At 48.9% G+C, this 27,154-nt stretch overlaps 1 protein-coding gene across 30 annotated transcripts in view; it reads left to right on the forward strand.

The window, feature by feature from the left end:
• Agap1 (ArfGAP with GTPase domain, ankyrin repeat and PH domain 1) overlaps positions 1–27,154 on the forward strand; it is a 435,485-nt gene that overhangs the window by 320,061 nt on the left and 88,270 nt on the right. For 29 of the 30 annotated variants that reach the window (NM_001401593.1, XM_087566482.1, XM_087566485.1 and 26 more), the window contains one exon: positions 8,991–9,152. The exons of the other annotated variant lie outside the window; for it this stretch is intronic. In NM_001401593.1, coding sequence (NP_001388522.1) covers positions 8,991–9,152 — 162 coding nt within the window. The remainder of the gene's footprint in view (positions 1–8,990; positions 9,153–27,154) is intronic. 30 annotated transcript variants of the gene reach the window in all.

A 27,154-nucleotide genomic window follows, 5' to 3' on the forward strand; every position in this document is an offset into this window, starting at 1 on the left:
GGGGATATTTGTATTTTCCGCAGACTTGATTTTGTTCTTCATGCTGCACTCGTGTGTGTGTGTGTGTGTGTGTGTGTGTGTGTGTGTGTTTCATGTCTGTGTATGCATACACATGTGAAGGCCAGGGTTCGAAGCTGGTATCTTCCTTAATCATTTTTCATCGTGTATTTTGAAACAATGTCTCTCGTTGGCACTGAGCTGTCCAGTTTGGCTCAGCTGGCTGGCCCACAAGCTCCTGCAATCCTCCTGCCTCTGAACCCCCTAGTGCTGAGGTCATAGACATGTACCATCACACTGAGCTGGTGTATAGGGGTTGGGGATCTGAACTCGGGTCCTCGTGCTTGCCAGGCCACTTTACTGACTGAGTCCTCTCAGCAGACTGGCATGTTTTGTTACTTTCTTTGGTTTATTAAACATCTACCCAATGTTTGATGCCTTCTGTACAGCAGTCACATTAAATAAGATTAAAAGTAAAGAAGGTGGGGGGAGGGGTCTGGAGACATCGCTCAGTGGTTAAGGGCACTGGTTACTCTTCCAGAGAACACAGTTTTGGTTCCTGCCACCAATCTGTAAGTCCCGCTCCAGGGGATCTGATGCCCCTCTTCTGACCTCTTCAGGCACCAGGCATACACACACGCATGTGGTACACAGACATACATACATACAAACAAAACACCTATAGACATACATATAAAACATAAAGCAGGCAGGGGAACACTAATATGTAAGAGACAGGCACACAAGACGAGACCAAGGCAGAATCAAAGAAAGGTGGCTCCCACCCTCATGGCTGCTAAAACTGGGAAGCTGCCTGTGGTCTGCTTCACAGTGAGTCACACAGCCTTAATCATGACATTTCCAAAAGTAAATTGTCCAAGAGCCTCTCTAGCAGTTACCAAGACTTTCTTTATGAAATAACCACTCTTTGGTTACTATAAGCACTGCCCATTTGGTGACAGCTTCAGTTGGGACATTGTGAGGTTAACCCTTCCAGATGGTCATCGGAGAATGCTGTCTGTGGGTGTTGCATAGTCTTTAGGACCGAGGGAGGCTGCACCACAGTGTTGTCACCCCTATCCACCCCTGGTCTCCCCAACCTCAGGCTTCCGTTCTAGGCAGCAGTCACTGCCATCTTGCTAAAGCAGGCTGTGTGTGGATTATACTGTTCCATAGGACCTCTGTGCTGCAGGCTAGAGCTCCTATTTTATTTGCTGTGGGTATTATGCTCTCTTGCAGAGCCTGGCTGGTGAGAGAGTCAGTCAGTCTGTCCATCTATTCCATCTGCTAATTAAACTATATGTTGTAACCATGGCAACATAGCCCAGGGCCAGCCTGGGTTTTGAACTGCCTCTTATCGCCCTTATTTTGGAACCATTCCACCTGACAGCCTGACTGTCCCCCAAAAATCATTAGTGGGGAGAGCTCTGGATTGCTAGAAACTGTTTACTAGTGTGCATCCAGTGCCCCGTAAGAACCTATTTTCATGGAGTGATATTTTAAAGACTTCCCTGTCGTTTAAATACACGAAAGTATTGATTCGTGACTTTAAGCTGATGCCTGTGTAAGCAGTAGCAAATAGTCATGCCAACCAAGGCCTGTGAGCTACAGAAGAAGAGAGTCCTGTTGCTTACATTGTTGACATGTAACCCTGAATCTTTGGGGCCCAATGCCAAAATCCGCTGAGTCCTTCCAGGCCTGTGTTTCTGTATGTCAGGTCTGTGCAACACCACAGCACCCTCAGAAGGTGCGAGGCCAAGAGGCGGGGCCGCAAGGAAGCAGCTACATCGACGTATGTGCATATTTGTCGAGTTGTGTGTGCGCATTTTGTACAGAACTAGAAACTGGATGTCTTCAGGACCCTGGACAGGGGTACCCAGGGTCCTGGCTGTCCTAACCCAGCCTTCCTGCAGCAGCAGCTGGTAACATCACTTCCTTCCTTTTTGTGACTCTTTATAGAAAAAGCTAAGTTTCCCAAAGGGGGTGAAATCATGCTATCAAAGAGCAATCATACATCTAATTAACTTCTGGATTTTCTCCTTGTAGATGTGCCCGGTCTCTCCCCAGCTGGTTCAGCCAGGGCAGCCCTCCTTGGGAAACAGACTCTTTGTAATTTAGCAGCTGTAAGCACCAAACTTGAAAAATGGCTGATTATGTAAAAAGAGATGAGGCTGGATGGGACGGGAGTCTCTTGAAAGGATTTCATTTCCACCTCCGCGCCCTGCTCAGCTGCCTTCACATCTCTCCAAGTACACTAGACTAATTTAAACTTTGTGCAGCTTGCATTCAGCTAAAAATCAACTAGAGAACAGTTTGATTTTTGACCCTTAAATATCAAGTCCTGATTGATACAGCCAGCTGCTTTCCTAAGTGGCACAGGCTTGCCCTAGCTTCCTTGGACAGTCTGTGTCTTCCGGTCACTTTGTGGCCCTCTGAATCAGGGGATGCCATTTGGTGCCCTTCTGTCTTCATACCGAGGATACATTTCCCAAAGCCTCTGGTTATGAATAAGACCCAAGAGAAACCCAGAATGCTGCAGAATGCAAGAAAACAGTGGTGCTATGGGGCTGTAACACAGGGAAGCAGGAAAGTGACGAATCTCATGACAGATGTGCTGCCCCCAGCAGGACTAGCTATTGGCCTGCCTCTCTGTATGGAGCCACAGACTGGCAGGTGGTCTAGGTCGGGCAGCCACTTCACTCTCAACCCTAAACCCAGTCTTATGGCCCAAGACTGGTTGCCCAAGGATCCCCTACTGCTTCCCCAGGCTTACACTCCACAGTGGAATTTTTTTTCTTGCATTGCTTATTTTATTTCTTTGTAGTATCTAATACAGTGACCTTCCCTGCCCCCCTTAAAAATCTACTTTTTAGGTGAAATTCACATAAAGTACTTAACTCATTTGAAGTGTAACTTGATAGTTTCTAACACAGCCACAGGTCTCTGCAACCTTTCTCAAGTCACCTTCAGGACATTTTCGTTACCTGAGAAGAGAAACCCTGGACCCTAAATAGTGTAACCCAGTTTGTGTTCTTTAAGGTAAATAGTGAAGCCAGGTTGTGCCTTTTTAAAGGGCTTTATGAACACACCTGGTAACGAGAGCTTCATCTAACCGGTGATCAGCTCTCTTAAATCCCAACTTCCTCTGCAGAGCCGAGGTGTAATTGAAAGTGGCCAGGGAAGGAATTATTCTCCCCTGGACCCTCTTTCGGAGCTGGCCCCTCCTATTGTGCGCCTTCCCTCCCCGTTTTTTTGTAACTGCATCTGACACTGTGTTGTCTTCTCCTTTCCCCTAACACCTGTCATCTTCCTCGCCCCCCGCCGTGTCCCTCTGCCCCTTCTGACATTGTATACCCCTGCGTGTGCTGCAAAAGGAAGCACACAATAATGGCAGTCTCTGAAACATCTTCAGAGATGGGAGTGAAGTCCGCCTCCTCCCGCTGCAAGCTCCCTCAAAAGCTCCATGCTCAGGGCGATGGTTTGAACTTCACTTCACACTCACCTTTTAACAGGGACCCGGGATGTTGTGATTTCCTCCAATGGCAAAGGTGGCCTCTTCTTTATTTACCAGCCGACACATCCCTCTGAGCCTCAGAAGGGACAGAGGCCCTATTAAAGACCCAAATGAGTCTCCCATTGTTGACCCTGGATCAAAGCAAGTGGCCTTTAATTTCCCACTTCCCACAATGACTTGCTGTTGAGTTTGTGGAAGGCCTTAGCCCTCAGCGGTTCCCTCTGGCAGTGCCAAATGGCTCCGTCTTTGAAAATCCTGAATTCTTTAATACAGGGGGGAAAAAAAAACCCTAAAAGATTTTAGCAATGTGTTGAACCTGACACAGCCAAAGAAGCGAGTGGACACTACGGAGCTGTCAGCGCCCACACTACACATGCCACCTCGTTCCTTTCTCTCCTGGTGTCTTGTCTTTCTTCCTTTTGTTCATGGGAACATGTGGTTCTTAGGAACACATGGTTTACAGCATTTTGTATACTTTTGGTGATGGCCAGCCATCTTACCAGCCACTCACCTGGATTATGGTGGCTCTTAGGAGAAAGTTCACATCATCCTGTCTTCAAGCCAGACATACCTCAGGAAGCCCCCCAATCCCTGTACTGTCTGAAATGGCACTTTCCAGGGCTTTGGAGGACACAGGGCGGGTATAACTCAGCGTCCACACGTGAGAACAGTACCAAGAGCGAGCCTCAAAGCGCTCCAGCGTTCCCAACAGACACATCCTGGCTCCCCTGCCCACAAAAGCAGTGGGATACAGGATCGAGAAGCTGGCACCCTGCCTGCGGAAGTGCCCCGGATATGAGAAACCCCCTCTGCACCGGGCAGAGGCACTTCCCAAGATGAGCCCCCTGCAACAGTCCATCGAGATGGGCTCAGCTAATGATCGGCCGGGCAGATAATCGGAGGAGAGTTAATTGTGAGGTTCGATATAGCATCTTGTCGGCAGGGATAAGTTGCCACGTTTTCCACTTGAGCTGAAACTAAATGATTGTAAAATAAGTTATGAGTGTCCTTGGGCCTGTCTGCCGGAATGATAGCTAAGAATACATTCCTGGCCCATCAGTCTGGAGCAGGCTGCTTGATATTTATGCGAGTGGAATGTTATTTTATTCTCCCTCTGGTCATGCTTGTCAGCTCCCCGAGTGAAAAGTGAAACTGCTTCTTTGACTCATACTTCACATGCCGGAGCTCCGAGAGCCTGCAGATTGTGATCATTATTGCTCATGTTATATATTTTGGGGGGTATGTGTTGAACATTGATGCCCGATTGGGAAGAACTAATAGCCGGCATTGAACACATAGGATGGGCCAGCCCTTCCTGGCTCAGCAACCATATCTGGGGGATCCCCACACCAGTGCAGATTCAAACATGAAGTACTGTGGCACTGGGGTTTTCTTTCCTTTTTTTAATTTGATTGCCTTGCTTCTCCCCTCCTGTATTTAACACCATAGACAGAAGTCTGTCTTACCACCTGGTAATTGATACAAAATGAAATGCATTCTTCATAGGCAGTCAGGAGACGTGGTGGCCTCTGAGGGTGGGGCCGAGGGACGTCTTGTCAGGCTTGAGGAGCAATGGGGAGTGAGGAAGCTCAGTGTAGAAGCCTCACACATTTGACCGCTCGTATTTTAGAGCGGAGCGGGGTGGGTATTAAACAGCTCCTGGGGATTCTCACGATCTGAGAGTCAGGGCATAAATACTTACGCTGCAGGTGCCTGTGTGTAGAATCCTAGTAATAAGGGGCTCATCCCTGTGTCCACAAGGCTGCCGTCAGTCTGGCTCACTCAGGTCTCAAGCCAAGGCCACTTTACCTGCCTCCCCCGTCTGCCGTGACCAGGGGACACACCCCTTACTATTCCCATCATCCCTCACCATCTTCTCAGTGCCTGGTGTAAGTCCACCCAGGCTCTTCAGCCATACCTTGATGCCTGCCTGCAGGTCTGTTTTCTGTCCTGGAGGGCCTGGCCCTCCCGTTGGTCCCCTGGTATCTGTGTGAGGTGTTTTCCCCCTTAGCCTGGTAGTAAAGCAGCACTCATGGAAGGTACCACATCAATGCCTGCCCTACTGGCGGGGAAGGAAAGCTGGACGGGATAGATTCTAGGCCCTGGACCATGGACTGTTTACATGTTAGCACATGTGGAAGATGCAGGGGGAAAGATGGGAGGAGTTCTCACCTGCCTCCATCTCTATATGAGCAGGAATGGCCTCTGGGCTTCCCTTGGGGTCTTGTGCCCTGTGGATCCCAGGGCATACAGCAGTGACTAGTTCAGTCCCTTCCTCATCTGAGAGTAAACATAAGGTCAGACCCGGAAGCACTTCCATGTCTCCATAGTAACACAACTCTTATGTTTTTCTAGCCTCACCCGCCTCATGACATGGTGGCACCTCTGTCTTCCCGTCAGTCTCACTCACTGGCCCCTGAGGGGCCCCTCCTGGCCCCAGAGTCACAGCTCTTGTGTGTGGATGAGTCCTCTCTCCTCTCTGTGTTTATCTGTAGGGTTGACATGTGCTGCAGATGGGGTCCCTCCACATTCTGTGCTCCAGGGGCAGGACCCAAGAAAAACTGTCTTTTGCTGAAGGCATCAAGCAAGAAATTAGATAGGCATTCTCTTCAGACCTTAGAATCGGCTCTGTGGGGACAGGGGTTCTGCCTTTTATTTTTTGACAGCGGCTGGCTCGGAGAGCATGCTCAGTAGTGTAGGCTGAGTAAGGGAGACACTCTCTCTCTCTCTCTCTCTCTCTCTCTCTCTCTTTCTCTCTCTCTCTCTCTCTCTCACTGTCAATAGATCCCATTCATGGCTGTAGTTGTTCACCCAAAAATAGCTTCCAGACAGTGAAAACTTGCAGGACAGTGGTGGACACAAAAGCATGCTTGTGGTGAGTTTTCAAGGACATGGCAGAGTTGGTGGCACGCTGCTGTTCACTGGGGACCACGGGCTCCTCCCATCTGGGCCAGTACCTTGGGCAGTCAGTTCTTCAGTAAAACTGGCAAAGGAAGGTGGAGTTCCCCGTGGCTGCTGTCCTGGTGAAGAGAGAAAACGCAAACCTGCATGCACGAAGCTGACATAGCCAGCCATGATGCTCCTGTGACAGACACTTGTCTCTATGTGGAGGGAACCAAGCCCATGAGGGGAGGAAGGGCAGACACTTGGGCCAGCCTCTCACAGACTTCCTTCTTGTGCTGCATGGTTTCCTCCCTACCTTCCTGTGCAGACCTCACTGCAGCTTCCCATCTGAAAGGGAAAGACGCACCACAATAGATGCAGGAGAACCAGATGCTGCCCCTGGAGGCCTGTGCACTGAAGTGACCCCTCCCAGAAGCACTGGTGAGAATAGCTGTGGCCAGCAGTGAGGAGGAGCGCTTTAGCAAACCATGCTCCAGAGAACAGCAGAAATCAGGTGGTAAACAATAGTGCACAGACGAGAGAGAGTTCACGCATGTGCTCTAAGTGTCTCAGTGAGACACTGGTGTGTGTTGGACAGTGGTTTGATTACAGTACACACCCTGTGTTAGGCATTGCAGGACACTTAGGGGAAAGGAAGCCTTGATTGCCCGGAAGTTAGCTTCAGACCCTAACTGCCCAGTGCAGAGTGTCGGAACCCCCGGAGTAGAGGTTTATCATAGTAGCTTAGGATGAAGAGTCACCGACACCATCGCAGAGGTTGTAAAACTAAAGGAACAGGAGAGCGGGACACCCAAGCTTGTTACATGGAAAGGTCTTTGGGTAGTAGCAGTGAGTGGCTTTGCCTCCCTACCTGATGAGTGGGCCCTCTAGGGACAAGACAAGCATGGACCACTGTCAATGGGCCTGGCACAAAGAGTGTGTATCAGGGGGCATCTTTTGAAATCTGTGTGTGAAATATTTAAGAAGAGCAAAAGTGCTTAAGCACTAGATAGCATATAGAAGGGGAAGGTAGGTAACATCTTAGAGTCTGGTACTGTCCCAGAGACTCGATGAGGGCTTTGGGGAAATGGATTGCTTGGGGAGTTCCTATGCTTTGCTTCTTTGTTTATTGGTTTTCCTGGTGATGATTTTTGGTTGGTTATGTTGGTCGGTGGGTTGGGTTGGGTTGGGTTGGGTTGGGTTGGTTGGTGGGTTGGGTTGGGTTGGGTTGGTTGGTGGGTTGGGTTGGTTGGTCGGTGGGTTGGGTTGGGTTGGTTGGTGGGTTGGGTTGGTTGGTCGGTGGGTTGGGTTAGTTGGTTGGTTGGTCGGTGGGTTGGGTTGGGTTGGGTTGGGTTGGGCTGGGTTGGGTTGGGTTGGTTGGTTGGTTGGGTCGGGTCGGGTTGGGTTGGGTTGGGTTGGTTGAGCCTGGTGTTTCACTGCAGACCAATCAGTCCTGGAACTCTCAGATTCTCCTGCCTCTGCCTCAAGAGTGCTGGGATTAAAGGTGTGCTCACTGTGCCTAGCTATAAGCTGTTTTAATTAAACCCTGACCTTCACACCACCTAAGCCAGCCTGCCAGACCTCAGGCTGAAATGGGGCTCAGGACTGTCGGCTAGCTGGGGTACAAATCACCCAGGGAGGAGAAGCAGGCACATGAGCTAGAAAGCCTGGAGCCTGGTGGAAGTGGAAAGGTAGCAACATCCAGGGATGAGGTGGGACAGGAGGTGGTAGGTACCCAGTCCGTACTGTGATGCACATCAGCAGGGATCTTAGAACAGTTGTTCAGTGGTGGGTCCCCAGCTTCTGGAGGGTGGCCATATTCTGAAAGCAGGAGCCGAGTGAATAGGACTCAGTGCTGGAGGCCTTTCTGTCCTTGGACTGGTAACTCAGGACAAAAGGACTCTGAAAACTTGGAGTGGGGAGCAGTGTGACGCCATGCTCCTCTTGTGTGTTTGTGTATCTGTCTCTGCCCAGTCTTTTAGCACCACTTTTGTCTTCTCTTCAGTAAAGATAAATAATAAACTGGGTTCCATCTATAGTAAGTCACTGTATTTGCACACTGGCTTTAAAGCCTCTCTGAGGAGTACGAGGGACTCCTCGGCCTGCAGTTGTGCCATCTCTCACTAATTATCAAGCGGAGTCACAGCCATGTGTCTTGCTGCAGGGAGACGGTGGTCACGGATTGTTCATTCTGTGTGTACAGTCGCACAGCCGCTGAGGACAAGTCTCTCTGTGACTCATATTCCTGGTGCAGCAGGGTCAGTAAGGGAAGGAAAGGAAACATTCAGAATCGGAAGCTCCCCACCCCGCTTTCCCTGATGCCAAGTGTGAGCCTGAGGTTCCAGGAGTCCAGTCACACCAAGCAGAGGATTCCCGGCAACTGCTTTGGGCTGGGAGGTGCATAGGACAAAAGTGCCGGGACCTGCTCGTTGCCGAGGCCGCGGGCTCCAACCCAGCCACCTTGTGCACAGGTGTCTCAGGAAAGGCCTTAGGGCTGACACTGGAGGATGGTGCTTGAGTAAGTCTTTCCTCCGTTCCCCGCTCTGTGGTCCAAGTTCACCTTTGCCTTCTTTTGCCTTTTCCGGTTCTGCCGCAGACACGGGGCTGGGTGACTCGGTGTGTTCCAGCCCAAGTATCTCCAGCAGCACCAGCCCCAAGCTCGACCCACCCCCCTCCCCCCACGCCAACAGAAAGAAGCATCGGAGGAAGAAAAGTACCAGCAACTTCAAGGCCGACGGGCTCACGGGCACCGCTGAAGGTAAGGGGCCCGGGCACCCAGAGCGAGTGAATGCACTGTGGAAGATGCCCTTGCTTGTGACAGCCGCTGTCTACCTGGTGGCCAGATGTGGGCTTTCTCAAGTGGCTCCTGCAAGTGAATGTGGATGTTTGTGTTCCACACATGCGTGTGGAGAGATAGGTGCACACTTGCACACATGTGCACACCAAAAAATGAGAGATACGAGTGTAGCTAAAAGACAAAAATACTCAAAAGAAAACCAAACCCTCAAGGTGCTGTTGTATTGCACCAAGGTTTGTCGGTGAGATAGACAATCGCAGATTTCTGTCCTGAGGAAGTGTTTTCACTCAGAAACCACCTTGTCACGCAGAGCCTTTCTCTTTCCACCCACCAATGTTTTTCCTGAATATTCAGAACTGTGGACTGCATAACGCTACTCCCAGTAGGGAAAGTGGTTTTTGTGAGCCCACAGCACAAAACAAGCAACCAGGACCAGTATGGCTGGGCAAGCTGTCCCATCATTTGTGAGGTGGGCCATGTTGTTTTGGGGGTCATGAGGAGGTCCTGCAGCTTGGGGTTTCTTGCAAGGCCCAAAGCTCTTCTCCTTCAAGGTTCATCCAGTTTTGTCTCCTGCAGCTCTCTGCTGACAAGGTTAGAAAGCAGAAGACCAGTTTTCTCACTTGGGGATAAATAAGGATGATTCTGTTGTGTCAGAAATCATGAAATGTAACATTGAAGGGCCCAGGCATTGAGGCAGACGCCATTGCTCCTCCCACTAAAAAGGTTCCCACAAACGCCGTTACCAAGACCTTAACAAGAGCCAGTGTCCAAGGAGAGGTTGGGACAAGATGGTAGCCTTACCACCCATTCCAGCCTCCAGCCTGGGGACCCAAGCAAGATTTCCCCTAATGAGTGGGTGTCATAACAGATGAGTGGCTAGGGCATGTCAGGTGTTTGCGGTTGGTGCCTGTTCTTAATGTCATAGCCCAGCTGATGGCCAGTTCTCTCTGCGGCCGCTTACCTACATTCAGTTACCCACCCGTGCATAAACACTGAGCTCAAGCCATCAGGAGCACATTCGGCCAGTGGGAAGTCGGAAGGAGTGTAGAAGGTGACATTTGCTGACTTTGTGATCTCAGGGTCATCTGGTAGGCACTAGCTATGCTGTGCTGTATCGTCAAGCGGAAACGGTGGATCTGCCCTAGCGACACAAAGACAGCAGCTTTGAGAGATAGCTCTACAGCGCTTGCCTTCCAGGCACAGGGACCTGAGTTGGAGCCCCAGGTCACCCCTAAACCAGCCACGTCAATACCACAATTGACGGTATGTGTTTGTAATCCTAGCCTTAGGAGGTGAGGGCAAGCAGCTCCCTGGAACTCACTGGCCAGCCAGTCTAGTCTCCTTGGCCTAGTTCCCAGCCCACAGAGAGATTCTGCTCCCAAAACCAACAAACAGAAACAGTGTATGTTGCCTAAGGATTACTAGCCAAGGTTGTCCTGCGTCTTCCACATGAGCATGCGCCTGTATACAGGTACCACAGATGCACATAGATCAGAAAATCTTCACAGTGTCTCCAGCGAGGATGGATGACTGGGCAGCACACGTTCAGAGGTCGTGGATGGGTCTGCTGAGATGCCCTTCAGTTCACTTGACAGTTTCTAATCGGAAGTGGATTCTTTTATTTTTAATTCAATTTATTTTACTTACTCACTTTACATCCCCCTCCTGGCCACCTCCTCCCACAATTCTTTTCCCATCTCCCCTCCCCTTTTCCTCTGAGCAGGTGGGGGACCCTGGGTATCCCCCACCCTGCCACATCAAGTCTCTGCAAGGCTAGGCCCATGCTCTCCCACTGAGGCCAGACAAGGCAGCCCAGCTAGAAGAGCATATCCCACAGACAGGAGCTTTGGCATAGCTGCGGCTCCAGTTGTTTGGGACCCACATGAAGACCAGGCTGCACATTTGCTACATACATGTGGGAGGCCTAGGCCCAGCCTGTGTGTGTTCTTTGGTTGGTGGTTCAACTCTTGAGAGCCCCAAGGGTCCAGGCTAGTTGACTCTGTTGATCTTCCTGTGGAGTTCCTGTCCCCTTCGAGGCCTACAATCCTTCCTCCTGTTCTTCCGTAAGAGCCCCCAGCCTGCATCCCCTCTTTAGCTATGGGTGTCTGTATCTGTCTGAGTCAGCTGCAGGGTGGAGCCTCACAGAGGACATTTTTCCCTAGAAAATGTTAACCTGCCCCACTGCCACTGTGTTTATGAGGGCTCAAGCTTGCAATCCTCCTGCCTCAACCTCCTGAATGCAGGATGTGTGCATTGCACTGAGTGTATTTCTAAAGTCAGATTGTGTGTTGCCATCCTACTGTTGAAGCACAAGTGGTCGTCCTCCGGACACGTCACTCTTTAAGTAACAGCTGTGAGAGGTCTAATGGGCATGCTGTCCTCAGAGGTAAAGCCAGTTGTGCAGAATCTTCCTGCTGACAATCCTGTTTGGTTGTGAGACTGTGTTCCTTTAAAGTGGTTTCGTGGTTAAGAGCACTGGTGCTCATCCAGAGGACCAGGGTTCAGTTCCCAGCACCCACATGGCAACTCACAACTGTCTGCAGCTCCAGTTCCAGGCCCTCTGACACCCTCACACAGACATAGGTTTATACAGACAAAATGCCAATGCACATAAAATAAAGATAAAATCCTTTTAAAAATTAAAACAAAAAAGAATGTGTTTTCTGTTGACATCTCAGACCTTCAGCACTGATTGCCAGTTCCCTCGGGTCATGGCTGCCTGCTCCACCTGAGATACAGACAGTGCACAGTACAAGGCTTCTCCACCTTTCGGTGACCCATTTCCACCTGAAAAAAATAAAGATATATAAAATAGGCATTCCGATCTATAAATAATAAATTATTGATGTGTTTTAAGATAATTTTCTTACATATGTATAATTTTTACCACTTATTAAAGACAGAGAGGCTAGAGAGAGAGATGGCTTAGTGGTTAAGAGCACTGGATGCTCTTCCAGAGGACCAGAGTTCAGTTCCCAGGACCCATGTCAATGGATCAACAGCCACCTGCAAATGTCAGCTACACATACACACACTCACACACACTCACACACACACACACACACAGAGAGAGACAGAGACAAGAGGCAGAGGAGAGAGAAGAGAGAGGGAGGGAGACAAAAGTACATCTGTATAGTCATGAGGTGGATGCTTCCCTTTTTTTGCATAAAGAATTAAATCTTGGCTGGATGTTGTTAAATCATGCCTAGAGCATCTTCAACATTCTTCAGACCTGATCGATATTTTGATTTTATAATCATCGGGGTTGGGAATGCCACTTTTCATGAATACATACTACAAAGCAACGGAGAATACATACGTAGGGCCACTTCTGAAATTGTTGGAAATTCTGTCCCAAGCCAAAATGAACTTAATGATTTTATTCTTAGTGAAAGTCAAGTGAGGAACTCCAGCGGAAGTCCCTAACATCAAGTATTAGGTCTAGCTGCATTTCAGAGATAAACTAATTTGACACCGACACTCTGAGGAGTGTAAACACTAAAAGTCCCTGTTTTCTGTATTTCCATTATTTTATATATGAGTTCAGTGTAAATGCTGTAGTCAAGAGCGGGCCAAAGAGCAGGGTCTACTGTGTAAGAACCGCACTGTAGAAGAGACCTGTCAGGTAATGAATGGGTGGCTCTCTGCTTCCCACCTCATGATGGAAATAGACAACCAAACAAGTGTAAGAAGAATAAAACTCCGTCGATAGCTAATTCAGTCAGAATCCTAGGGGCAAAGCTAATAGCGTGCTTAGGCTGGTCACTAGAGACTTACCTCCAGAGACAAGAGAAGGGACCTGGAGAGGAAGTGGAGAGGGCGGAGTGTCTGTGGCAGATGATGTAGTCACCCTAGGGGCACAGGTGCAGAGCAGCCAAGGTAGCTAGTCAAGGGAGTGTCTCACCAGCCTCCTCGCCTCCTTACCCCTCTCCTCAGTATGGCTCTACCAGGAGCCAAACACCTGAGACTTGGAGCTGCTAGGCCTACACACGCCTGCTCTATGGGGCCTCTCGCACAACCCTGAAGAAAAAAAGCAGCCCGTTGTCCTCTGTCTTTCACATATGCCGTAGACCAGAAGTCAGAGAGCTAAGGGATGTACTGCTCGCTAATGGAGCCCCAGGACTTCCTGCATGCCCTGGGTGCCATCCCCAGTTGCATGACAAGAGCTGCTCCTTGGGTTTCCTGACATGTTTCCTCTGTGATTTTGGTGGGCTGAAAGATCATGTCAGCATTTATGTTGCTTTAGCTTCAGAAATGGTGCCCAGCGGGGGCCTCAGTATAACAGAAATAGCCGCTCTAGCTCTCCCCTGCACTCGTCTTCTTGGACATGAGCATTAGTTAAGTCTCTACCACCTGGCAGAGAGAAGACGCCAAACTTAGCAGAGCCGGTGTTCTGATCTTAATACTGACATGTATGTGCACAGACGCTATGCTGAAACCTGTTGCTTGTATGCTAATCTAAAACTTAATAGTAAAGTGAATCAGATGAACACAGTAAATTACAGGAGCAGTGACTGTCACTTTAAACGTTTTTGTAAATATTTAGGACTCCCACATGGTAATTTGGCAATCATATCTAGGGATTATCAGTGGATTTTGGGAGATCAGGCCCCTTCGTAGGCTCTTAACTATAGGCATCAAAGGAATCCCAAGATGTGGAGGTTGGGTAGTGCCTGCCCACCCCCTCTGATCCCCTACCCTGCCCTGTGAAGCCTCAGAGGAGGGGGAAGCAAAGTCAAGACAGTAAATGTGCCCTCTCCCATTGTGTATCGTTTCCACAGGTGGCACAGTAGAAGCCACCGTCCTCTCCCCTCAACACCTGTTCCCTCTCATGTTCACATGATTACACGATCCCACTTCCCGCCCCATCACCAGCACTACCTGAAAATACCTGTGGTGTTCTGTATCTGGCGGAGTTTAATCTATGGAGGAATGATTACACATACTGAAAAAATTGGTTGTGTCATTTAGGTGTGATAATCATGGACCAATGAGCAGCTTAGAAAGGATGGGAAGGGAACTGAGCCTTGTCGTGGACCTCTGGTAACATAGAGAATGGCCGTACAGGGCGGATGGCAAGTATAGTTGATGCCAGGTGGCCGTCACATACTAGGTGGTCCTGACTAGTTGAGAGTGTCAGTGGAAGCCTGGAGGAGACGACTCTGGGTTAGAAGGGAGCTGTAAGAGCCAGGCAGTTCTGAGAGACAGTGGCCCAGCACTGCAGTGAGGTGCAGTGAGGTGCAGTGAGGCTAGGCTGCAGTTGAATATGGATTCTGAACGAGCCAAGTAACATCTTCCGTGTCCCGGGACTGGACTTACAAGTGCGTGCCTGGGAAAGCTTTGGACACTGGGGAGTTCCTGGGTCTCTAATGACTTAACTGTGGGCATTGTCAATAAATTGTGATACCTTCTGGATTCCTTCCTAACTACCATCCAACAGTGAGGTCATGTGTCATTGCTGAAAGGAAGCCACAGCCAGGGAGCTCTGCTCCGGAGCCCAAGATTGGTGGTCCTCATTAGTTTTACCACATTCATGCAAGTTTGCATCAGGTGCTAATTTCCGTTTCCCCGGTGAGGAGGCTGAAGGAGAGAGAGGTTAAGTGTCTTTCTTGTCCAGGGTCAGATTGCTGGTAGGTGACAGAACTGTCTCTTGATTTTCTTTCCACCAGGCGGAAAGCAAGGCTTTGAGGTATGGGAAGCGCGTTTGAATCTAGGAGTGGAGCATACTGAAAAGCCTCCTTGAATTTCTCAGATTCCACGGATAAGACCCGGGCTTTCATAGAGGTCTGAACATCTAGAAGTTGTGTGGCAAAGATCTTTTTCTTAAAAACCAGGACCTGTCTCAATGTACCCAATCTTATTCTACAACAGTGTCTGTGGAATTCCTAGTCTCCCCCCACCTTCCCCAAGTTCACAGAGTTTTGTGCAAAAGGTCTCAACGGGAATTTATTTCCCCCTCATCTCATTCCTTTAGCGCTTTCTGGGTCTTTACTGAACCATTGAGTGGTTGATTCTGAATGGCTGTTAAAGGATTATCCCAGGCAAGGTAAGTCACCCACAAACCTCTCTGCTACAGCAGAAAAGGAATCGCTCATCCCAGCTGCCCTCACCAAGCAGTCAGAGGTGAGGCCCAAGATGTTGACAAATTTCATTAACTCTAAAGTGGCAAAGGTCACCTTCCACTTGGTTTTGCTTCACTCTCGCAGAGGAGACCCTGAAATTATGAATCATTTCTTTTATTTTTTTTTATCAAATATTAAGCAACCACCATGGGGAGATGAGATGGATTGGGCACCATTGGAGACACTGGTTATCAGCAAGCAACCTGTAAGCACACACAGCTCTAAATCCCTGGCCATTTGGCTGTGTGGAGTGCCATGCACTTTGGGCTGTCGGGGTCAGCTGGGGGTCCTACCTATCATGATTAGGTGGTCCTGGTGTATTTCTTCTGTTGTCAGAGCATAGCAAGCTCTTGGTGATGTGCATGGTGTACACATGGCTGGCAGAAGTCAGGGCTCAGGACCTCTTGTGCACATGAGATCCCAGAGTACATGTGCTTTTCAGTTTTGTGTCATTGCTGAAAGATTTATGGGGGATGCTGTCACCTGTCACCGCATGTCCTTTCTCTCACCAGCCCTCTACTTGTGTACCCTTTGCTCTCAGTTTGGCAGCTGGCCTGGAAGGAAAGGGACTGTGAAGTCTCCATCCCTGGCAGCATGGAGATTGCCTAATCAGCAACATGAGACCCTGAACTTAACCTATTTTTGAGCAGGCACGTATGTTGGGGCAGGGGACGTCCTGACTCATTGAGTTGTACCAAAAGTCAAAAAACCAAGAATCCCACCGTGTTCCCAAAGATAATACTATAGTGTAGTGGTTTTGATTCTCCGCCCAAGGCTTGCCAGAGACTGACAGGGTCTCCACCCTTGAGCTATAGGTTCTGGGAGACGCCACGGGGCCCTGATGGACTCCATAACCATACACCGGATTGGCTTTCCAAAGGGAGTCCTCAGGCAGCTCCCTCCAGCTTCCCAGAGAACAAAGCTGCTGAAACTGAGCAGGGCTGAGCTTGGTCTAGACATTGACATTGCGTATTGGACACAGTTGACTCAAAAGCCATCCTGCAGGGTACAGTTCGTCCATCACAAACACACACAAGCTGTAAGCACTCTCAGATCCTTTGTGGGAGTCAGCAGGTCGGAAGTAAACAAGGATGAGTCGATGACTGCAGGGGAAGCCGGAACAGAGGATTCCCACCACGACAGACCTGCCAATAGGAGAGGGGTTTTGGTCTTTTTGTAAGTCCACACAAACTAACAGGGTTAACTTCAGGACCATGAAAGTGCGTTGAGCACCTACTGAATGCCAAGTGCTGTGCTTGATACTGTGTGGGAACTACCTCCCCTGAGCCGGGGAGCAGTGATGGAGACAGTGGAAAGCAGTGGCTGGTACCAGAACATCCTGGTTGCCTGGGAGACTCCACAAAGGGACAAAGTATCCCCATTGCATTTGATAGAGTGTGGAATGTCTTCTCTCCTAAAGCATGAAAATAGAGGAACTCTGTTAAGGGAAAATGAGATCAGCCCTTAGGAGGTGGCTTAGAACCCTTTCATTGTCCTTAGGAGACGGCTGTGGGACAGGACAAGTGATCAGTTCCCTGTGCCCCACCATACGGGAGAATAAAGCTATTCCTGGAAGACTTCACTTTGGAATCCAGATATGCAACAGGCCTCCACACCTTGCTGTTTGCCTGGCCTTGGAAGTGATCTTCCTGCCTAAGGAGCTCTGTCAGTCCCCCATGCCTCCAAAGAACCAGTGATAACATGTTTTCCTCTGCCCAGCTGGGGGCTCCTGGGTCTGCTGGCATTCCGCAGTCAGGATCTGCCTTGAAGTCTTCACACGCTGTGGCTGTCACTTAACTCTGTGATGAAGCTGTAACTCCTGAGACCATGATCCCATCTAGGGGAGAGCAGGGGGTTCTCATGCTGTACCCCTCTAGTCTCTGCAGTCTAATTCATCAGCTGCTTCCTGCACCGCATCTTGCCCTGCCTCATAGGCTTTTCTCTCAAGCTTTTGAATAGGCCATGATGGTCCCTTCCCAAATCACGGGATCCATTGTCACCATTCTCAGACACCTACAAAGCCACAGCAGGACTGTCACTGCCCTGAACCATGTCATCCCTGTGGGTAGTCAAGGATGAGGGTCCTTCCATTTCACAAGTATAGAGAAAAGTTCCATAAAGCAGTGATGTCCCCCAGACACAGATGGGGGCTGACATCAGAGGCTCTGTTAAGCCTCCAGGTCAGGGTCGTCTGTGTTTAGCTTTGTGCCTGGTCATTTGCTTGGGCATAGACCCTAGAGGTACCGCTTCCCTGGTCCATTGGGTTTCTTTGGAGCACAGCCAGGCTCAGCAGGGCCCTTGCCCTCTCTGCTCTTGAGAGTGGGAAACAACCCTTCCCAAACTGATCTCCTTCTGGCTTCTTTGCAAACATATTTCTTGTGTGTGTTTGCCCTGATTTGGGCAGAGTAAAGGCTCAGTTCACTGCCCAGCTGCTTTGTAGGTGATTAGAACATACAGGATTAGCCGCCGACTGACTGACAGGGGCAGTCTCTCTCCCAGTTTCTTTAGAAACATAAGCAGTTTTTGTGTTCACCCTTAGGATGAGAATACTTGTTCTTTTTGTTGTTCTGGATGAAGGGAGTGAGCATTTCAAGGGCAGTTTGGAGTTAGCAGGAAGGCAGGGAGTGATTGGTTGAGCCCTCTGTCATTTACAGGATTCCTGCTTCACTTATTCGGGTACAGATCAAAGACCTGGCCGCCCTAGCGCCAGTTCTGATCATGGCGACCTCTTGTTTTATTGAGATGTGTTGCTTAGGCCTTAGAGAAGGTGTGGTTCCCAGGAAGCTTGCGTTTGTTTAGCGCTCTGCAGCTCTCTTCCTCCCTCTCAGCCACACCCTCTTCTCATCTCAGACAAATAAGGAGCATCAGGTATGAAGCCGTGGGCATCTCCCCCATGAAAGAAGGGAGAGCAGCGGAAACTTTAGCAGCCATTGCTGCGCGCACACACAACTTAACTGGGGGCTTCTTTAGTACGCAGGAGATGGAGGAAATTGGCCATTTTTCTGTGAGGTAATGGGCTTTGTGAAATATGAAAATCTATCAAATGGTTACATGCAATGACTTTATATAAGAGTTCATGAAGAGCGCCTACTGCACACAGTTTAATTCTATTTAATTTTTTAAGGGGGGAAAAAGCAAAGGGAAATGTTTTAGTTTCTCTTAAGCTGATTTCTCTCTGCCTTTTCTTAAAAGTGCCTTTCTAGTTACCACACAGTGATATGATCATTATCGGCCACCTCGTCGCCCTGCTGCCTCTGCATGCAGTAAAACACGAAAAAAAGAGAGAGAGAAACCAGGGGAGCTTGTGAAGTATGACTCCCCATCCCAAGACTCATTGCCCACGCCTCGTACCGCTTGACAGTAATGATCTTATTACAGCACTGTGGACCTTGAAGAGATTCCGAGAGGAGAGTAAAAGGACGGAGGCTAGTGTAATCAAGTGGCGCTGAATATTCCACGCGTTTTTGATCACATACTGATTGGGCACAGTTTTAGCCCATCTTCTAGTCAATTATGCATGGCCCCTGTGCTCCTCGGATAGGCAGGAACATTGATGGCTGTTGTCTGGCTTTGGCAGGCAGCCAGGAGTTTGAAGTGCCTCGCGCACACACACCGTCTTCAGGATAAGTGCCTTTTAGTTGGAATTGATTACCTTTCTTGGGGTTTTGCTTAATAGCAAAACTGCATTTGGAGAGGGCTTCAGGTGAAAAATGGCCGATTAGCCATTTACAGCATCCGAACTCCTAGTCAATTTTTAGACCCCCTTAGTTTTCTCATTTCTGCTTAATGATGTAATGTTTGCTAATATGTGGGACACCTCACCACGTCTGCCCCCTGGCACACGTGTTGAGCGTGCTGGATAGGTTTGGTCACATGGCTACCTCTTTCAGGCCCCCAGGCAGATCCCAGCTTTGAGGTGATCTGTTGATCAGTTCCTGTGGTCTCCGAAAAGGAACCCAAAGACACTTTCCTCTGCGGGAAATGGATGTCAGTTCTCCTTGCTGGGGCTGCCTGCCTGTACGTGGTGACGCTGCCCTTGCTAGTTTGAGGCGAGTTTTACTGCTTTTTGCCACAAAGGATTTTTGTCTTTTTGGCTTGATCCTAGAGTCCAGGCATATTTGGAAGGATGGAATGCTGCAAGAATGTTGGGTTGCCTGATTTGAAGAGCACACAAACAAATCATCACATGTCTAGGAGACTGGGAAGCCAAGAATTTTGCTTCCTCCCGTCAAATTCTTAAATACGATTCTTGACATATATATGTATATACATACACACACACACACACACACACACACACACATATATATATATATATATATATATATATATATATATATATATATTTCTAGAACGATCAGGCAGGAAAATTTCAAAGTCCCTTTTCATGTTTTCGTGCGAGGCCACAAAATTGGACGCCACAGAGTAAGTTATCCACATAGCACGTTCTGGAAAATATTTTGAAGTCCCTAAAAGCATGGCGTCTGGGAGGGAGCCTCCAGTCACAGAGCTGGGACGTGAACTAAGCGGCCGCCTGCTCTGCTGGGCACTTCAATAACTTGATTTGACTCTTCCTAACGAGATAAATTGGAAGCTTTGTTCTCCTACTTGATTTTCATTTGGGTCTTTCATGATATCTGCAGGTGAGAATTGCTTTCCTCTCCAGTCAGCACAGTAAAAGCCGTGATGTATCATAGGCACGGCTCCCACGCCTGCCCTGAGAGAAACCACCAGACAGTAGAATAATGTCCCATAAGAATTCTGATTTGCTGATGCCTTTTAACAGAAAACCAGCCACAACACGAGAAGTCTGTGTTGACATTCTGTTAACGGTGGGGTTGGGGTTGCCGATAGTTGCCAGACAGACACTGCTGTTAACAGAGTTCTGTGTGTCCTGTCGTAATCCCTAGAAGCCTTCAGGCAGGTGCCGTTACTCCTGTTTTTATAGCTGAGGAAACTGAGGGTCGTAAACTTTAACTAACTTGCTCAAGGCCACAGACATAGCTAGTCTTACCTCAGATACACACAGAACAGAACGCACGCACCAGTGGTCTGCTTACGGCTTCCAGTTGCCTCCACAGTGACCTTCCCTCCTTGGGAAGGCCACGTTTGCCCCTTCACTTCAGAGCTTGCCTTACCTAACCGTCCTGTGGATTCAGTTCATACAAAAGAAAGGATGACCCAAAGGGATGTTTCTCCTCCATTTTAATAAGCTGCTAACTAACCTCTCAAAAATGCAACTTGACCGGTGACTGTGCATCAGCGGATGAACAAAATAAGGGTGGTTTCACCTCAGGGGGTGAATCCACTTCCCAGGATTAGATAGAATTACGGAGCTGGTATACCCTAGGGGAAAGGTTTGTTAAGGGAATGCAGAACAATTCTCACAACTGTCTTGGAGTTCCTGCCAGTCAGTCATGCAGTTTGAGGTCTGTTAGCTCTTTCCTTGATCCCTCGTAGCGTTAAGTTAGCCTCCCAGACACTACTAGTGCTGTGATCTGAGGTAGAAGATGTGTATGAAGGATCCACCTGGCTGCAGGGAGCCTGCCTCGAGTAGGTTGCAGAAAGTCCCTCCTGTGATGTAGTGGCTGTCAGTCTTGCTGAACGCCTGAGTGTATTTGCTTGTCCTTGGCTTGTGGGTGAAGACTGAAGATAAAGTGCCCAGCCCCTTCCTTCCCTTGCCATCCCGGCATGGGGATGGGACGCAGAAGTGTCTTACCCATGTTTGTCAGGGAATAGCTTGGAATACTAAATCAGCCAGTTCATGGGAAAGAAGAACAGACAACCCCACACCCCTACTCCAGCCCTGTCCCATCAGACAGGATTCATCTCGTCAGGATTGGCCCCAGTCTGACTTTAACAGGTAAACTGGGTTTCTTCCACATGAGGGTAAGGGTTATATCCATGGGTTTGCTCAGGGTGGGGTCTCTTCCAGGCTCTTCTATCAGATGAGTTGAATGTTACAGTAAATGTATTTGCCAGGTGCAATTGTCATCTCCAAGGCTCACCACCTCAGTCTGCTAACCTGGGCCTAGCCCTGGGAGCTCCTAGCCTTCATACAATCTTATCCAGGCCTAGAATATTCTCAGCCTCTGAGACTTGCTGCTGAATAAGCTCACACTTTGCTGTTTTTTTTGTGATCTCTGGTTGGCTGGTTCAACCCTACTATTTGGATTCAAACTCCTCTCCAAACTGACTGATTCAATCTGCTCCCTCCCAACCCCACCCCAACGCTGGCTGCCTCTTGGATTGCTCTGCTTGGCCTTATGCTAACTCTGTCAATCTGTTCTAATCTTCTGTCTCATTCTCTGGCTCGTTCTGTCCTTACCCGTGTCTAGCTTGTTCTCTCTGCAACCTGTCACTTCACAACTCTCCCAGTAAAACTGCCTCCTCTCTCTCTCCACTGCCCTCCTAAGTAGCTTCCCTTTCCTCTCTCTTCTCAAGAGAGCAGTGCATATCTACTGTCAAATTGTTCTCTGATTGGCCACTTTGTCTGCCACTCAGTTAAACATCACTTTCAAACATGGGGCTTCCCTCTTCAAACTAATTTTGCTTTCATTGTTTGGGAGTGAAGGTGTGTACTCAGGGCAGGTCTGTATTCCCACCAGAGGGATTAAAGTTGTATGAGGCTGAACCACACCACAAGTAGAAAAGGGTTTTTTCACTGTGTGACCAAATATCCTGCAAATTGAAAGGCAAATTGAAAGGCATGGATTTTAGGCCAGATCTAATTGTTGGTTTCATTTCAGAGTACTAAAAATGCACTTTGAATGCTCCTCCCTATGAAGAGCCATGAATACACTGTAGAACCTTGTTGAAGGTTACTTTCTGTAGCCTCCAAGGTCTGCAGAGATGTGGTCAGCTGAGAGAGAGCCTGCCGTCGTGATATGGTCTCCCAGGATATGGGGGTTGGAGGAATCCCCTGGGAGAGGGGGAATGGGCAGGAAAGGGGGCGAAACTCAGTGTGGGCCAGGCAGCCACAAGTGGAGAGAAACTCCATCGGTAAGCAGCATGGGCCGTTCTTCTGTGAGACTTGAGGGCACATGCCTGGCCACACCTCAGCTCCAGCATTTGAGTTGAGTGCCCTTTTGAGAGCTGACCCTGTGCTCTCCATGTTCCCCTGGGTGTGAGAAGGCTGCTCACCAGGTGCATGTCAGTGGCCCGGGCCCCGTTTACAGTAGCATCACTGTCTGCTGCCTCATCAGCCCACGTGGAAACTCTCTCGCCCTGAGCCTTAGCTCCTCGCTGCTCCACTCCCTGCAGCCAGGCAGCTCCTTCCCCCTCTCTGCTTTGCAGGACCCGCCTGTTTTAAATGGTGTCTGAAGAGGAGGATCCATTCCTATGTCTTTCTTTGGCTTAGTATTCTTGTGTTTGAAGTTGCTGCACGTGTGTGCCACTTTCTTTTTTCTTTTTATCGAGGAAGTTTGTTCTCTGACAGTGTCACAGTTCTATGGGATGCATTGTTTACTGTTACCCACGCCTCTCTAGAGCCTCTGTTCCACACTCTCGTCTTTGAACGTCTTGAGTTGGATTTGGTTTCAGGACTGCGTTGCACCTGTTTCTCACCTTTGATGGACACTTGGGTTGCTTCCGCCTCCCCACGGTCATATGTGATGCTATGGTGAACTTCCCCAGATGTTTGCCTGTGAATGGCTGATTTCAGTATTCACAGTCATATACATATACCTAGGAGCAGAATTCCCAAGCCCCGTGGTAGTTCTGTTTAGCTCTCTGTTCTTGGCATCAGTCTTGCTTTACTTTTTCATGTCTAGTATAGAATCGCAGAAGCTCTTGTGAATAGGCTCCCTATGAATTACAAATATTCCTGTCTTAAAATGTTACAAATATACCCCCAGGTAACAATGGGCCAAAAGAAAATACCCATGTATTTGTAAGCAGTGCCTTCCCCCCAAACTGTGTGGTGTGTGAGACAGACAGACAGTTGAGGCACCTCCTTGCTGCCATGTAGAAAATGGAACCCAAACTTTGGTCTCCTGCAAGAGCAGCTAGTGCCTTACCACTGAGTCATGCTACACTGTTCAAATTCTCCTTTTTATTAGATCTGGGGTTCCAGCTCCAGGTTGGCTGTCTCGCCTGTTCTTACTAGGTTTCTAGTGCTGTGAGAAACACCATGACCAACAGCAACTTGGGAGGAAAGATTTTATTTCAGTTTACAGTCCATCATCCAAGGAAGTCAGGGAAGGAACATAGTGGCAGGCTTAAAGCAGAGGCCATGGAGGAATACCACCTTCCTGCCTAACTCCCCATGGCTTACTCAGCCCTCTTATACCACCCAGGACCACCTGCTTAGGGGTGGCACTGCCCACAGTGGGCCGAGTCCTCCCGTGTCAGTCATTAATCAAACAAAAAAATGCCCTCAGTCTTGCCCATGGGCCAGTCTGATGGGGGCATTTCTTTCTCGAGGATCCCTCTTCTCTGATAATTCTAGCTGTATCAGGTGGACAAAAAACCAGCTGTCACACCTAGAAACATTCCCCAGAGACACACATGGAGACGCATCTCCTGAACAGTTGTAACGCCCAGCAGGTTGACAGCCGGAGTCAGCCACCACACTTGGGTTCAGTGTTGTGACTAGCCTCTGGGGATTTAGCAGGACAGATATTTTTAAAGACTATACGCCTTTCTTTCTTCTCGTTCTTTAAGGGGTCGACATAAAAACATTTTCAGTACCCTCTGCCGCCTTCGTGGTCTGCAGCCACATGCAATTCCTCACAGGATTTATGATGTCCAGACAACACGGGAAACCAGAAGGTTGTGTGGTTTTAAGACATGGGTGCAAAGAGCCCTTCGGTGCAAGGCAGTGTGCATGGCATCACATATCACTCAAGCAGTTTCAAGTAAGGAAGCAGAGTGCAGGGAATTTTTTTTTTTTTTTTTGGTTCTTTTTTTCGGAGCTGGGGACTGAACCCAGGGCCTTGCGCTTCCTAGGCAAGTGCTCTACCACTGAGCTAAATCCCCAACCCCAAGTGCAGGGAAGTTTTAAGTACCTTCATCCCGCCTGGGGTAATCTGTGGAGCTTGGTACAAATGGCATCAGAGTTCCCAACAATTGTGCTGGTCCTTGTCTCTGTCAGCACTGGGAAGATGAAGCCATTACCCAAGGTTGTCTTGCCCCATGGACAGCCCCTTAGTCTATTGACAAGCATTCTCTGCTGTATGTCATGTAAGGGCTTCATCTTTCCTCATTAGCTTGGCTTTGGAAAGCGTTCAACCTCTGGATGTCTTGGTAATGCGGACTTGAATCACGAAGCAGCCAGCATCCAGATTACAAAGCTTCCAGATTTTTCTGTTACGGTTCAGATATGTGTGAGTCTGCCCAGCAACTATCCTCATCTTCTAGAGGGCCCAGCCTGTGCAGACAGGCAGGCAGCCATGTACGAACAGGGCACAAGGCAGCCCCAGCAATGGCAGGAAGATGCTTTCAGCAGTGGTTGGGAGCCACAGCCAGGAGCTCTGCTGAGGTAACTGGCTAGATCCTTGAAGTGTGGGTACAGATCTTATTGGCTCATGCTACTTAGGGCATTTTCCCTCCCAAGTTTCCTACAGCATCCTGAGGCCACCTATCTGTGACGCAGCAGATAGAAATGTTGGCAGACAAGCTGCTCCCCAAAGAGGTGGCTCCTCTCTCCAAGGCCCCTGGAACTCTCACTCAGTATGTATAGCTCAAAAAATGAGTTTAGCCAAGAATCCTGTTTGTAGATACAAGGAATTCTCATCACTGAGCAGCAGCTGGGAGTTATAATGACTAACAGCTGACAGACAGTTCATACCTGCAGCTGACAGACAGACACACAGTGCACACCTGGTCCTTTTGTAGAAGGGCGTGGCAACCCTCTCTGGGTCTGTGGTACATTGGACTGCACTGTGGATGATGGTTGATCCCATCCATTTATGAGATTGAAAATCTAAGGACAGCCAGGGGTGGCTGTACAGTCTGTTACCCCAACATTTAGGGGAGAAAGGCAAGGGGGCCAGGAGTTCCAGATCATCTTCAGCTACATTGGAATTTCCTGTGCTACATTGAGCCTGACTCAGTAAACAACAATTTTCAGAATGAAAGAAAGAAAATCCGAAGAAACAGACTAGCCTTGTGCTTCCTGACATCCTGGCTAATACCAGCCTTTGGAGGACAAAGAGCATCTCCCCAGGCCTTCATGAATATGCTAAATTGATTTCTAGTGTATTTTTCTCTGTAATTATGGTTCTCAGTGACATAAGCCAGACACAAAACCCAGGACAACCTGAAATGAAAAGTTTTGTCAGAAAATAATGCAGTCTACCTTTTGAGATCTGGGGTACGCCACCAGACTTGAACCCTGTGTTCTGAGGCGAACTGAAGACTACAGTTTGTATTACTTAATTTTTAAAACATACCAAAAAAAAAAAAAAAAAAAAGGCATGGAGCGAGACCTCATTCTCCACGTGGGCTAGCTGGTGAGCAAGTGGAGCGTGATTGGTTTAAAGCCCAGATCCTCATATACGCTACATAGATCCTGGATGGTGCTTCCCGGCGCAGGGGCGCTGTGAGGACCTTATGCCTCACTCTGCATCCTCATATTTTGTCAACTTGACACAAGCTTAGAGTCCTCTGGGAGGAGGAAAACTTCAACCGAGGAAAGCCCTCCGTCAGGTTGGCCTGTAGGCCAGTCTGTGGGGCATTTTTCTTGATGAATGATTGATGTCGGAGAGCCTAGAGCACTATGGGCCATACTCTCCCTTGGCGGGTAGCTATGCCAAACCATGAGGAGCAAGTCAGTCCGCAGTGTTCCTTCATGGCCCGTGCATCTGTCCCTGACTCCAGGTTCCTGACTTTAGCTTCTGCCCTGATTTCCCTTCATGATACACGGTAAGCTGAAATAAACCCTTTTCTCCCAAGTTGTTTTGGTCAGAGTAGGACATAGTAAGGCTCTGCAGCACACAGCCCTGCCACTGACACCCAGATGGATGTGCGCCAGCCTCTGCTCTGCTGCGTCTCTGGACTCAAGCGTCTTTTCCTTCTTCCAATAAGACCGCACATTTCTAGTGTGCCAGAGTCTGTTTTTATTGGAGTCTATTACATTTGGTGTGTTTTCCTGCATTCCTTCAAGTTGGTAGGTAGCATACAAGGGTGTTCCCAATAACCTCATACATCATGGTGGGCAGGAGTTATGTACGACTTGTAAAGCATACCTCAGGGTTCCTTCCTGTCGTGCAGATGAAGCCTTTGGTACTTATCCAAATGAGTGACACCTGAGTGGCAGGTAACCAGAAGCTCGTTCTTCCTCTCTGGGTCCTGACAAGTTCATTACCATCACCATCAAAGGCACCATAGACTGAGTTTACTTTCTAGTGAGCCAGCACCTGACCCTGGCCCTGACCTTGACCCACTCAGGAGGCAAGAGAGCAAGAAATCCAATTCCCCATGTTCTCGGAAGATCATGATGAGTGTATTGGATATTTTTTAACCAAAACGTGCAACAGCCTAACTGCAGTGGAGTGAGGGTAGTGTTCAGAGCTTGTCAGTTAAGCCTCGTAGTAAGGAAAGGGGTTGTGAGGGCAGCACTGCCTTACACTGGGACAGCTCCGATAGTCACCTTGACGCTGCATGTCAGATCTTGCCAGGGATGTGTGAGCTCTACAGAGTGGACCGGAAGTCACCTGCACTCTGAGCCCATCGAAGGTTCTCTCTCTGACTTGGGGGCTGTTGCTCTTCCCTTTTCTCTTACCGGGCCCCCAAAAATCCATTGTGCAAATTGATTTGGAGATCGCCCTTGATGAAAGAGCAGCCTCAGCCCTCCCAGCCTTAGAGCGGCATCATTAGCCATCTCTGATTGTTTGGTTG

Source organism: Rattus norvegicus, chromosome 9, assembly GCF_021556685.1.
Source record: "Rattus norvegicus strain SHRSP/BbbUtx chromosome 9, alternate assembly SHRSP_T2T, whole genome shotgun sequence".
NCBI lineage: Eukaryota > Metazoa > Chordata > Mammalia > Rodentia > Muridae > Rattus > Rattus norvegicus.